The sequence below is a fragment of the Aethalodelphis obliquidens genome, unplaced genomic scaffold (assembly GCF_003676395.1).
Source record: "Aethalodelphis obliquidens isolate GAN/ISIS:26980383/991018 unplaced genomic scaffold, ASM367639v1 scaffold30, whole genome shotgun sequence".
NCBI lineage: Eukaryota > Metazoa > Chordata > Mammalia > Artiodactyla > Delphinidae > Aethalodelphis > Aethalodelphis obliquidens.
The window spans coordinates 16,094,448-16,107,154 of NW_020837974.1; the positions used below are offsets into that span (position 1 = coordinate 16,094,448).

The 12,707-nt window shown below is 43.6% G+C and overlaps 1 protein-coding gene across 5 annotated transcripts; it reads left to right on the plus strand.

Moving 5' to 3' along the window:
• The first annotated feature begins 1,145 nt into the window (after nucleotides 1–1,145).
• TMEM219 (transmembrane protein 219) lies at nucleotides 1,146–12,255 on the plus strand. Of its 5 annotated transcripts, none has more exons than XM_027126434.1 (6): nucleotides 1,146–1,266; nucleotides 2,557–2,758; nucleotides 2,852–3,041; nucleotides 9,276–9,505; nucleotides 10,948–11,117; nucleotides 12,156–12,255. In XM_027126434.1, the coding sequence occupies exons 2-5, from the start codon at nucleotides 2,594–2,596 to the stop codon at nucleotides 11,083–11,085; spliced, it is 723 nt and encodes a 240-aa protein (XP_026982235.1). In that variant the 5' UTR covers nucleotides 1,146–1,266; nucleotides 2,557–2,593; the 3' UTR covers nucleotides 11,086–11,117; nucleotides 12,156–12,255. The 5 variants fall into 5 exon arrangements, with proteins under 5 accessions (XP_026982235.1, XP_026982237.1, XP_026982234.1 ...); XM_027126436.1 differs by having other exon boundaries at nucleotides 1,164–1,266; nucleotides 2,560–2,758; XM_027126433.1 differs by lacking the exon at nucleotides 1,146–1,266 and adding an exon at nucleotides 1,416–1,515 and having other exon boundaries at nucleotides 2,560–2,758.
• Nucleotides 12,256–12,707: the final 452 nt, after the last annotated feature.

Below are 12,707 nucleotides of genomic sequence, written 5' to 3' on the forward strand. Positions count from 1 at the left end.
TGCAAATATTTCCTCCCATTCCATGGATAGCCTTTTCACTCTGTTGCGTCTTTTCATGCACAGAAGTTTTAACCTTTGATGTAGTCCAGTTTACCTATTTTTTTCTTTTGCTGTCTGTGCTTTTGGTGTCATATTCAAGAAATCATTGCCAAATCCAACATCATGAAGCTTTCCTATGTTTCTTTCTAACAGTTGTATAGTTTCAGCTCTTACATTTAGTTCTTCCATGAATTTGGGGTTTTTTTTTGTTTGGTTGTTTTTTTGGCCATGCGGCATTTAGGATCTTAGTTCCCTGACCAGGGATGGAACTGGTGCCCCCAGCAGTGGAAGCCAGGAATCTTACCCACTGGACCGCCAGGGAAGTCCCCTTCCGTGCATTTGGAATTAACTTTTGCATAGGGTGTAAAGTAAGAGTTTAATAACTTCATTCTTTTGCACGTGGATATCCAGTTTTCCTAACACCATTTGTTGCAAAGACAAGCTTTTCTCCACTGAATTGTCTTGGCACCCTTGTTGAATATCATTTGACCATATACGAGAGGATTTTGGGTGGTTGTACAGAAGGATATGGTCTCTGCTTTAAGAAAGCCTCAGTAGAATTGAATACTCAGATTATGTTTCAAACAGCATTTTTCCAGTGCTGGTTGTGTGCTCACTGGGTTCATGTTTTCCCACACTTTACCTCTTAATCTTCCTATCCAACAAGTGAGATAGATAAGATGATCCCCTTTAACAGAGGAGTAAACTCAGTCCCCAGAAAAGCACGGTTATGTCTTATGTAGGGGCAGGGACAGAGTCAGGATTTGAACCCAAAGTTCTTGGCTCCACGTGTCTTGCTATTTCAGATTAAGATGGACCTCGTGTTCTCATCTCTAAAATGCGGGCAGAAGTGAAATGAGAGGTCTCTATTGAGCAGCCTTGCAGCTGTAGGATCTATGCAGATCTATGTAGGATCCTGGCAGCTATGCATTAAGGAGTCGCCAAAAGCCAGGGACCAAGCGTGAGGTGTACACGTTAAACACTATTAGACTGCAGAGAAGAACGGAACTCAAACCCCAAGGCCAGCCCGGAAGGCCAGAGTCCTAGGACCGGAGCCCCGCCCCCGGGCGGACCCCAAGTCCTTACCCGGAACCAGGGCGCGGCTGGGCTGTGCTACTGGTGCGGGTGAGAGACGAGCAAAAGAAAATTGCCTGCGACGAGAGTCTCGTTGAAATGCCCCAATGGTCTCTCCGGATGGAGAGTTAACAGTTTCACAACGTCTCTAGGGTTAGTTCCCTTGCCTCTCTCCCTTTTACTCACCTCCCGCGGTGTTATTTTTCCCCTTCGGCCCTGCGTTGGATGTCCTCTTGGTACGCCCCCACCCTGACCAGGAGGGGCGAGGCGGCCGCTCGCGTGGGCACTGCGCATGCGAATCTCGCAGACTGAGGGTGGGGTGGGTGGGAGCACGGACCCCGCCCCTTCGCGACTCCTCGCGTGACGTCGCGGGGGGCGCCGGCCTCCGCCCGGCTGCGAGCGGTGAGAGCGAGCGGCGGGCTAAGTCGACGCTGCTACAGCGGGAAGGGATATGGGTGTTGAGTTTCTGCTGGAGGGGCTTTGCGGGGGAGGGGAGGCCTAGGTGCACCAACAGCCGCCGACCTTCAGGCTCTACCCTCCTCCTTCCTACCTTTTACCCCTTTACAGATGTTGCGGGACGGGAGGCAGGACCAGGGCTGTGCGTTTGTGACACCTGCATTTCCCTAGAGCCCTCCTTCTCTCCCATCCCATATGTTTATCTTGCCTTCCAGATGTTCCTTTTCATCAGGCTCTTGCTTCTCGCCAGGGAAAGCGCACTCCACTTGGAAGCTGGAGACGGGTTTCAGACTTTGGCCCTACCACTCCTTTGTTAAAGTGCCCGAGCCTCAGTTTTCCCCACAGTCTTTTTGCCTTGCTTCATCTGGTTTTGAAGATCAATATGACCCAGAGGAATAGAAAGGAAATGGACATTTGTTCAGTTCCTGCAAGGCCAAGTACTATGCAAACTGTTTTATCTGCTCCATTTAGTCCTCACTACTTGATGTTCTTAGAACTCCCATTTCACAGATTCTTAAGCTCGCAGAGGTTCGCTGATTTTTCTCACATAGCCAGTGAGTGGCAGAGGAGGACTCAAATTGAGTTTAGCTCTAAAGTGGAGTTCTTTTTCATCAAACGCTTCCCTTGTCTGGGCTATCAGCTGGAACTGTTCTTCAGCCAAACCCTAGCCCCAGAACAGTTGCTTCCTGAATCTCTCCCGTTGAGAATTCTCCTTTTCGAGTTCCTTTTTCCAGTACAGCGTGCTCTGCTCTGCTTCCACCTTGATTACTTCAGAAATGAAATGCAGCAAACATTTATTGAGTGGTGCCTGGAGATGAACACTTGGAGTCAAGAGCCTTGGGTTCTTGTCCTGGCTCTGCCGCTAACTGGCTGTGTGGCCTTGGCCAAGTCCCTTGTCTTCTTGGTGCTTTCACTTCCTTTGAGTAAAATGGGTAAGTGCCTTCTTACTGGCAGGCTCTTGTCCAGGTCTCCCTTCCTGTCCTCCAGCAGGCTCTCCCTGGAGGCCCAGACCCCTCTGCTCCCCATGGGCAGCTGCCAGGCAGGGCACAACCTGCATCTCTGCCTGGCCCACCACCCACCTCTGGTCTGTGCCACTTTGATCTTGCTGCTTCTTGGCCTTTCTGGCCTGGGCCTTGGTGGCTTCCTCCTCACCCACAAGACTGGCCTGCGCAGCCCTGACATCCCTCAGGTGAGTACTCACCCTCCGGCTCATCCTTCCCCTGCAGGCCAGCTCTTGCTGCTGATCTCCTCTCACCTCTCCCCACCTTCCTTTTGCACACAGGACTGGGTCTCCTTCTTGAGATCTTTTGGCCAGCTGACCCTGTGCCCCATGAATGGGACAGTCAAAGGGAAGTGGCGTGGGTCTCACGTCGTGGGCTTACAGACCACCTTGAACTTCGGAGATGATCGAGACAGGAACAAGACCCAGACATTCCAAGCCCAGGTCCAGGGTAGTCGTATGGGATTGAAAGGTGAGACCAAGGAGGACTGTGGGGTTGGATATCAGAACATTCAGAGGTGGGCCCTGCCCCTGACCTCACCATCCTGGTGACCTTGGGCACATCTCTGAGCGTTAGTCACTTCTGCTGTAATAGGACTAGATACTTTCAGTGAACACAGTGCCCACTGTGTAGGGTCTCTATAAATGTTTCCTCTCTCCCCTTCCAACTTTGAGGTTCTTTGATTCTATCCTTGGAGGTGTGATGAGATGGGCAAGATTTGACCTGAAGTTTTTTCTCAACCCTCTTCATCCCTTGGGGCTTCTGTTCGAGGCACCTTCTTTTTCCTCAGGGATATCAGAGAAACATGTTCTGTTTATTTAAACTAGTGTCTTTAGTGCCTGTTATGTGCTTAGCACAGCTCTGTGTGCTATGAAGGATACAGAAAAATCAGACATCCTCCATTCCCAAATTGCTTAGAGTCTTCTGGGAAGATGATGAGTGAGAGTGAGTCAGAGGGTGCTATTAATTCCTGTGTGAGATTTGGCCTCAAGTTCCTTATCTAAAAACTGTGGAGATGAAGAAGGAGGAGAGACAGGTGGAATTCTTAGACTTCTGAGGTCCTTTCCAACATGATTGTTCTAAGATTCTCCTATGAGTCAATAGGTGTATGTGTGTGTAGGCACACATACGCATATTGCCAGGTGAGGGTAGGTCTCTGTATTGCCAAGTGTACGTGTGTGTGATCAGAGAGCAAGAGAAAAGGAATGTGTCTGATTATATAGACTCAGGACAATTTCTCCTGTTCTTTTTATGTAAAAAACGTAATAGCTTTATTGAGGTAAGACTCACATGCCATGAAGTACACCTGTTTAAAATGTACAAGTGAATGGCTTTTTTATATTCACAAAAGTGTGCAACCGGCACCACTGTCAATTCTAGACCATTTTCATTACCTGACAAAGAAATCCTGTTCCCATTAGCATGCACTTCCCTTTTTCTCCTAACCTTCCAGCCCTAGGCAATGAGTAACTACTTTCTGTCTCTGCAGATTTGCCTATTCCAGACATTTCATATAATATGTGGTCTTTTGTGACCGGCTTCTTTCACTTAGCATAATGTTTTCAAGGTTCATCCATGTTGTATAATATGTTAGTACTTCATTTATTTTTATTGCTGAAGAGCATTCACTATACACGTATTCCACATTTTATTTATCCGTTAATCAGTTGATTGACATTTGGATTGTTTCCACTTCTTGTCCATTATGAATGATGCTGCTCTGAACACTCATGTACAAGTTATTGCATTACCATATGTTTTCATTTCTTTTGGGTATGTACCTAGGAGTGGAATTTCTGGGTCATATGGTAGCTCTGTGTTTAATCTTTTTTTTTAAAATTTATTTATTTATTTTTGGCTGCATTGGGTCTTCGTTACTGCACGTGGGCTTTCTCTAGTTGCAGCGAGCAGGGACTACTCTTCATTGTGGTGCGCGGGCTTCTCATTGCGGTGGCTTCTCTTGTTGAGGAGCACGGGCTCTAGGCACGCAGGCTCAGTAGTTGTGGCGCATGGGCTTAGTTACTCTGAGGCATGGGGGATCTTCCCGGACCAGGGATCGAACCTGTGTTGCATTGGCAGGCAGATTCTTAACCACTGTGCCACCAGGGAAGTCCCTATGTTTAATCTTTTGAGGAACTGCCAGACTGTTTTCCAAAGTGGCTGTACCGTTTTATATTCCTACCAGCAGTGTATGAGAGTTCTAATTTCTTCACATCCTCACCAACACTGGTTATTTCCTGTTTTCTTGACTATAGCTGTCCTAGTCAGTGTGAAGTGATACCTAATGAAGGTTCTAATTTGCATTTTCTTTAATTTTATTGAAATATAGTTGATTTACAATGTTGCGTTAATTTCTGCTGTACAGCAAAGTGATTCAGTTATACATATATGTATTCTTTTTCATTATGGTTTATCACAGAATATTGAATATAGTGCCCTGTGCTATACAGTAGGACCTTATTGTTTATCCATCCTATATATAATATTGTAGTTTGCATCTGCTAATCCCAAACTCCCAATCCTTCCCTCCCCAACCCCCCCTTCCCCTTGGAAACCACAAGTCTGTGCTTTATATCTGTGAGTCTGTTTCTGTTTCGTAAATATGTTCATTTGTGTTGTATTTTAGATTCCACATATAAGTGATATCATATGGTGTTTGTCTTTCTCTTTCTGACTTACTTCACTTAGTATGATAATCTCTAGGTTCATCCATGTTGCTGTAAATGGCATTATTTCATTCTTTTTTATGGCTGAGTAGTATTTAGTTTGTTTCCATGTCTTGGCTATTGTGAATAGTGCTGCTATGAACATAGGGGTGCATGTATCTTTTTGAATTATGGTTTGGCTGGATATATGCTGCCCAGGAGTGGGATTGCTGGGTCATATGGCAACTCTATTTTTAGTTTTTTAAGGACCCTCCATACTGTTTTCCATAGTGGCTGCACCAATTTACATTCCCACCAACAGTGTAGGAGTGTTCCCTTTTCTCCACACCTCCTCCAGCATTTGTTATTTGTAGACTTTTTAATCATGGCTACTCTGAATGGTGTGAGGTGGTAACCACCTCATTGTAGTTTCGATTTACATTTCCCTAATAATTAGCAATGATAAGCATCTTTTGATGTGCATATTGGCCATCTTTATGTCTTCTTTGGAGAAATGTCTATTTAGATCTTCTGCCCATTTTTTGATTGTGTTGTTTGTTTTTTGGTTTGAGTTGTATGAGCTGTTTGTATATTTTGGAAAAAGCCCTTATCGGTTGCATCATTTGATTTGCATTTCCTTGATGACTAATGATATTGAACATTTTTTCATGTGCTTATTGGCCATTTGTATATCTTCTTTGGAGAAATGTATATTCAGAATCTTTGCCCATTTTAAAAATCAAATAATTTTTCTTTTAATTTATTGAGTTTTAGGAGTTTTTTTTTTATGCTTTCTAGATCCAGGCCTCTTACCTGATGTATGATTTGCAGATTTTCTCTCCCATTCTCTGCGTTGTCTTTTCACTTTGTTGATGGTGTGCTTTGAAGCACAAACATTTTTAATTTAGATGAAGTCCAGTTTATCTATTTTTTTTGTTGTCATTGCTTGTGATTTTAGTACTATATCTATGAAGACTTTGCCTAACCCAAAGTCACTAAATATAGGTTTTCCTGTATTTTCTTCTAAGAATTTTATAGTTTTAGTTCTTCCAGTTAGGTCTGTGATCCATTTTGAGTTAATTTTTTTGTGTATGGTATGAGGATGGAGTCCAGGTTTATTCATTTGCAGGTACTATTCATTTGTCCCAGCATGTTTTGTTGAGAAGACTATTCTTTCCTCATTGAATAGCCTTTGCACTCTTACTGAAAAGCAATCGACCATAGACATATGGATTTATTTCTGGACTCTCAGTTCTATTCCACTGATCCATGTCTATGCTTATGCTAGTACAACACCGTTTTGATCACTGTAGCTTTGTAGTAAGTTTTGAAATTAGCAAATGTGAATTCTCCAGCTTTGTTCTTTTTTTTTTTTTTTTAAGATTGTTTTGGTTATTCCAGATCCCTTGAACTTATATATTAATTTTAGGATCAGCTTGTCAGTTTCTGCTTCTTCATGGTTAGAAACAAAGTAATAACATCAAAGGTTTTTGGACCAAGTAAAAAGTAATCACATATGATTGCATCATCTAATCAGTAATTGTTGAGCACCTACTATGTACCAAGCATGGGGAATACAGAGATCTGGTAAGATGTGGATCCTCACCACAAGTCACTCACAATCTAGCAAGGATACAGATGTGAACAGAAGTAAATACCTTTGAGTGTGTGCAGTAGAACACAAGGTACAGTGAGAGTACTCATAAGTCCATCAAGCAGGGATGGTGAAGACAGGCTTTTCCAAGGATATGGGGCTTGAGCTGAGGCTTGAGGGAGGCTTAGGAATGTGCCCTTCCAGCCAGAGGGAAGAGCATATGCAAAGGCATGCAGATGGGATTATGATGGCACATTTAGGAACTTCCAGGGGTTCAGTTTGACTGGTGCAGGGGAAGGAGTGTAGAATGAGTGGCAGGAGATGGGTCTGAAGAAGCAGGCAGAATCCCATGGAGAGTCCCTTGTGCCAAGCCAAGGTAATTGGGCTTTATCCAGGACATTTGGCTAACTCAAAGAGTTTGATCAGGAAAATAGAATTTTGTTATTATTCTTTTTAAAAGATCATACTCTGTTGGCTGACTGCCGGGAAGGAATGTGTCCAGATGCACAAAGACCAGTTAGGAGGTGGTTGCGATAAAAAGATGACTTATCTGAGCTAAGACAGTGGTGTGAAAGAAGGGGACTGATTTTAGAGAGTCGATAGAAGTGTGGGATGGACAGGATTTGGTGACAGATTCGATCAGGGGAACATAGAAGAAAGGGGAATTCTCTTACAGAATTTTACATGTATGTTTCTCAGTTGCAATTATAGTGTATATACTGGTTTGTATTTCTTTTTTCACTTTATGACATCGTGTTTTTTGTATTACTGAATGGCCAGAACATTATTATTTTAACGGATGTAAATTGATCTGTTAATTGGTTAGGCCATCATTTGTTAATGCTTTCTTTATTGATAAACATTTTTATTATTTTCTGGTATTTTTTATGAAAACACAATAAACATTTGGTATACTTTGTACTTTTCTTTTGAATCTTTTTCTTAGGATTAGTTTCTGCAAGTGGTATTACTGAGTCAGAGAGTATGGACCTTTTTTTTAAATACACAAATTCATTTTATTGTGGATTCAGGCTACACAGAAGTGTACAAAGCAAATGTAAAAGTCCTCCTTACCTTCTTTGCAGAGTCCACAGTTTGGTGGGCATCCTCTTAGTCCTTCTCTGTCTTCATTTAAAATTGCAACAGGGGGCTTCCCTGGTGGCGCAGTGGTTGAGAGTCTGCCTGCCGATGCAGAGGACACAGGTTCGTGCCCCGGTCCGGGAGGATCCCACGTGCCGTGGAGCGGCTGGGCCCGTGAGCCATGGCCGCTGAGCCTGCGCGTCCGGAGCCTGTGCTCCGCAACGGGAGAGGCCACAACAGTGAGAGGCCCGCATACCGCAAAAAAATAATAATAATAATAAAATAAATAAATAAATAGTAAAATTACAACAGAAACAGCCAAATTGTTTTCTAAAAGTGTCACCAGTGGAGAGCGCCCATTTCTCCACATTTCAACAACTCTTGTTATTGTCAGTCTTTTTAATTTTTACCAATTTAATGGTCTAAGGAATTACCTGATTGTTTTAAATTTACTTTCTCCTGATTGCTAGTGAGGTTGAGCATCTTCTTATAGGTTTATTGGCCATTTTCATGTCTTCTCTGAATTTCCTATTCATATCCTTTACTTATTTTTCTTTTAAGTTATTTGTCTTTATCTTCTGAATTTTTTTAGAAGATCTTTATACATTCTGGATAGTAAACCCTTTTGCCAGTTAAGTATGTTATAGGTATTTTCAGCCATTCTGTGACTTTTTTTTAACTTATCTTTCATTGTATAGTTTAAGATAAGATAGAACTTATCTTTCATTGCTCTTAGTTTTTAATGAAATTTATTGCTCTTGTCCTCTACTCGGTCTTTTAGGTTTTGTGTCTTTTTTTGGAAGGCCTTTCTTTCCCACTTTAAAGTTAGAAAATATTTGTATTTTGTTTTAATACTTGCTTAGGTTTTTGTTTTGTTTTTGTTTTAGTTTATTTGCATAGGTCTTTAATACATCTGGACTTTATAGTGTGAGGCAAGAGTCTGACTTTTTTTTCCCCAATGGAAATTGTCCCAAGGCCATTGACTGAGTAGGCCATCCTTTTCCCACTAATTTGAAATGGTATGTGAACCTTTTAATGGATTTGGGTAGTAGTGGAAAACTGCTTTCTTAAAAAGAAGGAACTAGTTTATACAAATTGACATCAGCAATGTGTATTTACCCCAGTTTTGCTGCAGCTTTCCAAGTATTGGTATGATTGTTTTATTGCTTGTGAGCTAATTTAAATTAATTTTTATTTATATCGGTACACAGCTATTTTCATTTCTCAGTGATGCAAATGATGGTATTAGAGGACTTTACTGAATAGAATCAATGCCAAAATACCTGGTACAGTAGGAAGCCTACATAAGTGACTAGCTGTCTAAAGATTGATGACTCCCATCCCACCCTACATTTTCTTCCATCTCCTCCCCTGTGCCTCTCATAGGATCTTCTGCAGGAGAGCTGGTCCTCATTACAGCCAGGGTGACCACAGAAAGGACCCCAGGAACCTGCCTGTATTTTAGTGCTGCTCCAGGAATCCTGCCCTCCAGCCAGCCACCCATGTCCTGCTCGGAAGAGGGAGCAGGAAATGCCACCCTGAGCCCTAGGATGGCTGAGGAGTGTGTCAGTGTCTGGAGCCACGAAGGTCTTGTGCTCACCAAGTTGCTCACCTCCGTAAGAGCCTCAGATTGTTGGGGTTTCATAAACTGCCATGCTGAATGCTGTGTCTTGATGGCTTCTGGACGCAATTTTACCTAGTAGAAAAGCACAGGCTTTATAATCCTGCCTCAGGTTCTGTGACCTTGAGCAAGCATGTGGGCCTCTCTGAAACTCAGCTTCCTCAGCTGTAAAATAAAACATGATGCTCTCTCCTAATACCAACAAATAAGGATAAATGAGAATGAATGTAAAGCGCCTGGTACATAATAGAGATTGGATAAATGACAGCTATTACTATTAACAATTGTCTAGATACAATAAAACATGATCTTCACCTCAAAGGAATTCAGAAGCTGTAATAAGAGGCAGAATGGGCTAATTGCTATCATCGGGGTGTGAGCAAAGTGTTATTCAAACAGCATAGGGACCAATTAACTCTGACTTGAACGTTTATGGAGAGTGCTTCACCAAGAAGGTGGCATTTAAGAAAGGGAATTGTTTACAATAGTTTATACCTTACTAAGTGCTTTCAGTTTCATTACCTCATTTGATCTTAAAATAGCCTTTTTAAGGCTGTTATGAGGTAGCTGTTATTATCTCATTTTACAGATGAGGAAACAGACTTAGAGGGAGTGAATTGCCCCAGGCCACACAACTGGTTAAGTGGCAGAGCCAGGATTGCAACTTACAGACTTCTGACTTCCAACTCCCAGGCTCATTCTGCTCTGTCAGGATGATGATCCTTGAAGAATGAGGAAGACATGGGCAGGAATGCAGTAGAGGCGGTTCAGGAGAGTGGAGATACATTCCAGGCAAAGGGACCAGCATGAGCACAGGCCTAGGGATTGAAAAGTGTTCAGGCTTCAGGAGCACTCCACGACGAGGGCCTAGGCATGACATAGAAGAAGAGACAAAAGAGATGCAGGGGCCAGGTAATGAGGCACCGTGAGGCCTGGCTAAGATGCTGTGACTTGATACTGCAGGCCATGGGAGTCACTGGTGCTGGGTGGACAAGACTGGCTAAGTGTAGGAGAGAGACCAGTTAGGAGGCTGCTTCATACTGTTCCCTCACATTTGCAAAGACCCTGGTGAGGAGCATGACCTGGGAGCTTGGAATCAGAGACCTTGGTTTCCAGACCTGGCCCTGCTTGCACATTTCAAAATGTAGACAATAGTGAACTTTCCTATCTCCTGGAGTCATTATAGGGGTTCAGTTTAAATGTTTGGGCAAGAAAGCGGTTTGTAGACCATTGAGACAAATGTTAGCTTGCATGAAAATAAGAATAGAATTTTCCCAATTTTAGTTGCTCCCTGGATGTGGAGAGCCCTCTCCCCCATGGAGGCTTCTCTCTATAGCTCTTGGGCTGGGGATATCTAAGATATCTTCCCAAGGGAAGATTCTCCACAGTCCCTTCTCTCTCCATCATTCCTCCTCCCCTTCCTGTCCCCACCCCTAGGAGGAGCTGGCTCTGTGTGGCTCTAGGCTGCTGGTTTTGGGCTCCTTCCTGCTTCTCTTCTGTGGCCTTCTCTGCTGTCTCACTGCTGTGTGCTTCCACCCACGCCGGGAGTCCCACTGGTCTAGAACCCGGTTCTGAGGGCACTGGCCTAGTTCCCGTCTCGTTCTCAGGTAAGGTTCTCTGATTCAGTCCTGTGGGAATAGGGGATGGGGTGTGAGTGGCAGTTGTAACTGAGACAGAGCTTTTCTTAAACAATATGATTTGGTTTTACTTATTTTTGTACTTTATATATGTGGAATCATACATATTCTTTTGCGACTACTTCTTTCAGTTAACATTCTGATTTTAAGATTCATCCATAGCTGTAGTTCACATCCAAGCTTTTTGGCAACAGCAGTGAATTAAGGGGGTTCAAATTTGATGATGTGTCCTGGATATGAAGCATGTGTGTCTTGCTTTTGTTCTGAAATTCTGATACCCAGTTTTATGATGCAAATTTTGTAAAATTCATCTTGAACTGCTCAAAAGGATTGATGATGCCCTTTTACTGGACACACACTATGTGCCCAAGCACTTCATATGCACCTGATCTTTTACATTAGCCATCATTGCATTAGAAAAAGTTGATTCTGCTAGCAGGATCTTTGCAGGGACACAGCCTCCAAAGTGGGGGTAGGACATATTGGCTAACTGGTTAGTCCATCAGCTCATTAAGGTTAAAAAAAAAAAAAAGTTCTTTAAAAAATCTCACCCTTTCAGTTGAGTCTCATATAATTCGAGAGTCATATATTGTACACCCAGCTCTTAAACTGTTCTCAGCTTCAGCTGGCTGCTGTGCCCTAGGAAATAACTGTGGGGGAAGAGGAAACAGCTCAGACCCAGGGAAGGTGCTGACCAGAGGAGCTGGACCCTCAAGATCAACTTTGCTTATATTGCTTAGGGCTAGGCCTGACTGCTCCAACCACCTACTTGGGTTGGGAAAAGGTGGAACCCTCTTAGCCTTTCTTAGATCTGAGCAGACTGGGAAAGGAAGACTTTCTGGCTCCTGGCAGATCCTGGGATCCTGAGGCCATCTCAGTTGGAATAAGTGCCTGTACCTATCTCTAGTTATCACTTCCTCTGCTCCTTCCCCAATTTCTGCAGCCATACCAGAGCTTCCTCCAAAGGCCCTCTGACCTGCCCTGTTTTTTTATTTTGTTTCTCTCCAGGTGTGAATCAACTTCTTGGGCCTTGATTCTGAGTTGGAAGAGATATTACAAAAGTGGAGAGCTGGAATGTGGGGGAAATAAAAGGTTTTTTTGCCCAGTGTTTCCCAGGGTGTTTATTGGGGATTGGATTGAGGTGGGAATTTTAAGGTAGAGAGTCTCGGGAGGTTTAGGGGATTTTTCCTTGTTGACTCTTTAGTTTGGGTTGGCATAGGGCATAAGGTTACTGCAGCTCTTGGGTATGGTCATGGAAATGCTTTGACATAAATGCATTGTGACCTTGTGCAGGTCATGCTGCTGTGAAGGGCCTCAGTCTCCTGAAGGGATATGACAGATTGAGTTTTCTCAGCAAAGATTCCTCGAACTTGGGAGCCCACGACCAGGCTGGATAGTTACTAACCAGGACAGTCCGTTTTCCCGCCTTTTCCGCGCCCAGCAGCAGTCTTCCCTTACCCCTCCCAACCTCTACCCTGCACGCAGGCGCAGATCACGGCTTCTTATTTCCTTCCACCCGCGCCCCCTCAAAGCTTCCCCTAGCAACAAGCTCGGGCTCCG

Bases quoted from the DNA above. Each gene is read 5' to 3' on its own strand.
- TMEM219 (XM_027126432.1), top strand. From the start codon at position 1,952: ATGACCCAGAGGAATAGAAAGGAAATGGACATTTGTTCAGTTCCTGCA. The intron at 2,759-2,851 runs GTGAGTACTCAC...TTTTGCACACAG, and splicing joins GCAGCCCTGACATCCCTCAG to GACTGGGTCTCCTTCTTGAG. The intron at 9,506-10,947 runs GTAAGAGCCTCA...CCCCACCCCTAG, and splicing joins TCACCAAGTTGCTCACCTCC to GAGGAGCTGGCTCTGTGTGG.